Source organism: Alexandromys fortis, unplaced genomic scaffold (assembly GCF_014885135.2).
Source record: "Alexandromys fortis isolate MF-2015 unplaced genomic scaffold, M_Fortis_MF-2015_v1.1 scaffold_1984, whole genome shotgun sequence".
NCBI classification, from domain to species: Eukaryota; Metazoa; Chordata; class Mammalia; order Rodentia; family Cricetidae; genus Alexandromys; species Alexandromys fortis.
Window position 1 is genome coordinate 6218 of NW_026069907.1, and position 1629 is coordinate 7846.

The 1629-nt window shown below is 36.7% G+C and overlaps 1 protein-coding gene across 1 annotated transcript; it reads left to right on the forward strand.

Moving 5' to 3' along the window:
* Positions 1–708: 708 nt before the first annotated feature.
* LOC126496235 (olfactory receptor 6C76) lies at positions 709–1623 on the forward strand (the record flags this gene model as incomplete). Its single annotated transcript, XM_050133776.1, has 1 exon — positions 709–1623. A coding segment is annotated over exon 1 (894 nt), but the record flags the coding sequence as incomplete, so codon positions are not given.
* Between the last annotated feature and the right edge of the window lie 6 nt (positions 1624–1629).

Here is a 1629-nt window from a genome sequence, read left to right on the forward strand (position 1 = left end):
ACTGATATAGCTGCTTTAGATAATTTTAAACACCATATTAAAATGTCTGCATATTCCAATGTTTTTATATATGAATTATTAGTACACGACATAAAATACATTCTGTTCTTGCTGTTTGATGCTTAAGAAAATTGCAAAAAATATTTTTAGCAATTCAACTAAAACTGCTACATTAATTGAATTTAATGACAAGAGTCACTATATTTCTAAGATCAAGAATGAAGATTGAAAATTTAAGGCATCCAATAATACAAAGAGACAAAATTTGTGGTGTGGATTTTTTTTAAAAGAAGAATATTATTTAATTGTTCAAAATACAGAAATATAATGACTTGCTGATTTTTTATTTTGCTGAAGAAATAGGTTAAATATTAATAGAAGTTACACTGTTTACTTTTTTGGTTTGATGTCTATACGATTTCTGTAGGTAATTGAGTAAGCTGATCACTGATTTCCACAATGGGCAATAAGCATATGATTCAATAATGAAATTAGTATATTGTATGAAATAGTAAAAGTAATGGATGGTGGCAGAGTAAAAACATAGAAAACAGTCTGGCTTTCAACATAGAAAATGGAACTTCAAAGATATGATCAAAATTTAGACAGTATTACACAGAGAGAGAGAAAGAGAGAAAGAGAACACTTTGCTTGTCTCGTGGCTCATGTTCTTCTTTCCTTGTTTTATTTGTTGATTTGAGCAGATTTGTTGTAGACAAACTGTCAGGGATGAGGAACAGAACATCAGTGACATGCTTCATCCTCCTGGGTCTGACAGACGATCCTGAGCTTCAAGTTGTGATTTTCTTTTTTCTGTTTCTCACGTATGCGCTCAGCATTATTGGAAATTTAACCATCATCACACTCACGCTGCTGGATTCCCACCTGAAGACCCCTATGTATTTCTTCCTCAGGAATTTCTCCTTCTTGGAAATTTCGTTTACTTCTGTCTGTAACCCTAGGTTTTTGTTCAGCATCCTAACTGGAGACAAATCGATCTCCTATAATGCTTGTGCTGCCCAACTATTTTTCTTTATTTTTCTTGGTTCAACAGAGTTTTTCCTTCTGGCATCCATGTCCTATGATCGCTATGTGGCTATCTGCAAGCCCCTCCACTACACAACCATCATGAGCAACAAGATCTGTCATCAACTCATCATCGGCTCCTGGCTGGCTGGTTTCTTGGTAATTTTTCCACCACTGGCCATGGGCTTAGAGCTAGATTTCTGTGACTCCAACATTATTGACCACTTCACATGTGACTCTGCCCCTTTGCTCCAAATCTCCTGCACAGACACAAGTACCTTAGAACTCATGAGCTTTATATTGGCTTTGATCACGCTTATGACTACTCTTATGTTGATAATTCTCTCTTACGTCTATATCCTCAGAACTATTCTGAAATTTCCCTCAACCCAACAAAGGAAAAAGGCCTTCTCAACCTGCTCCTCACACATGATTGTTGTCTCCATATCCTATGGAAGCTGCATCTTCATGTATGTGAAAACATCTGCCAAGGCTGGAGTTACCTTGACAAAGGGGGTGGCGATGCTCAACACCTCTGTTGCCCCCATGCTGAATCCTTTTATCTACACTTTAAGGAACCAGCAGGTGAAACAAGCATTTAAG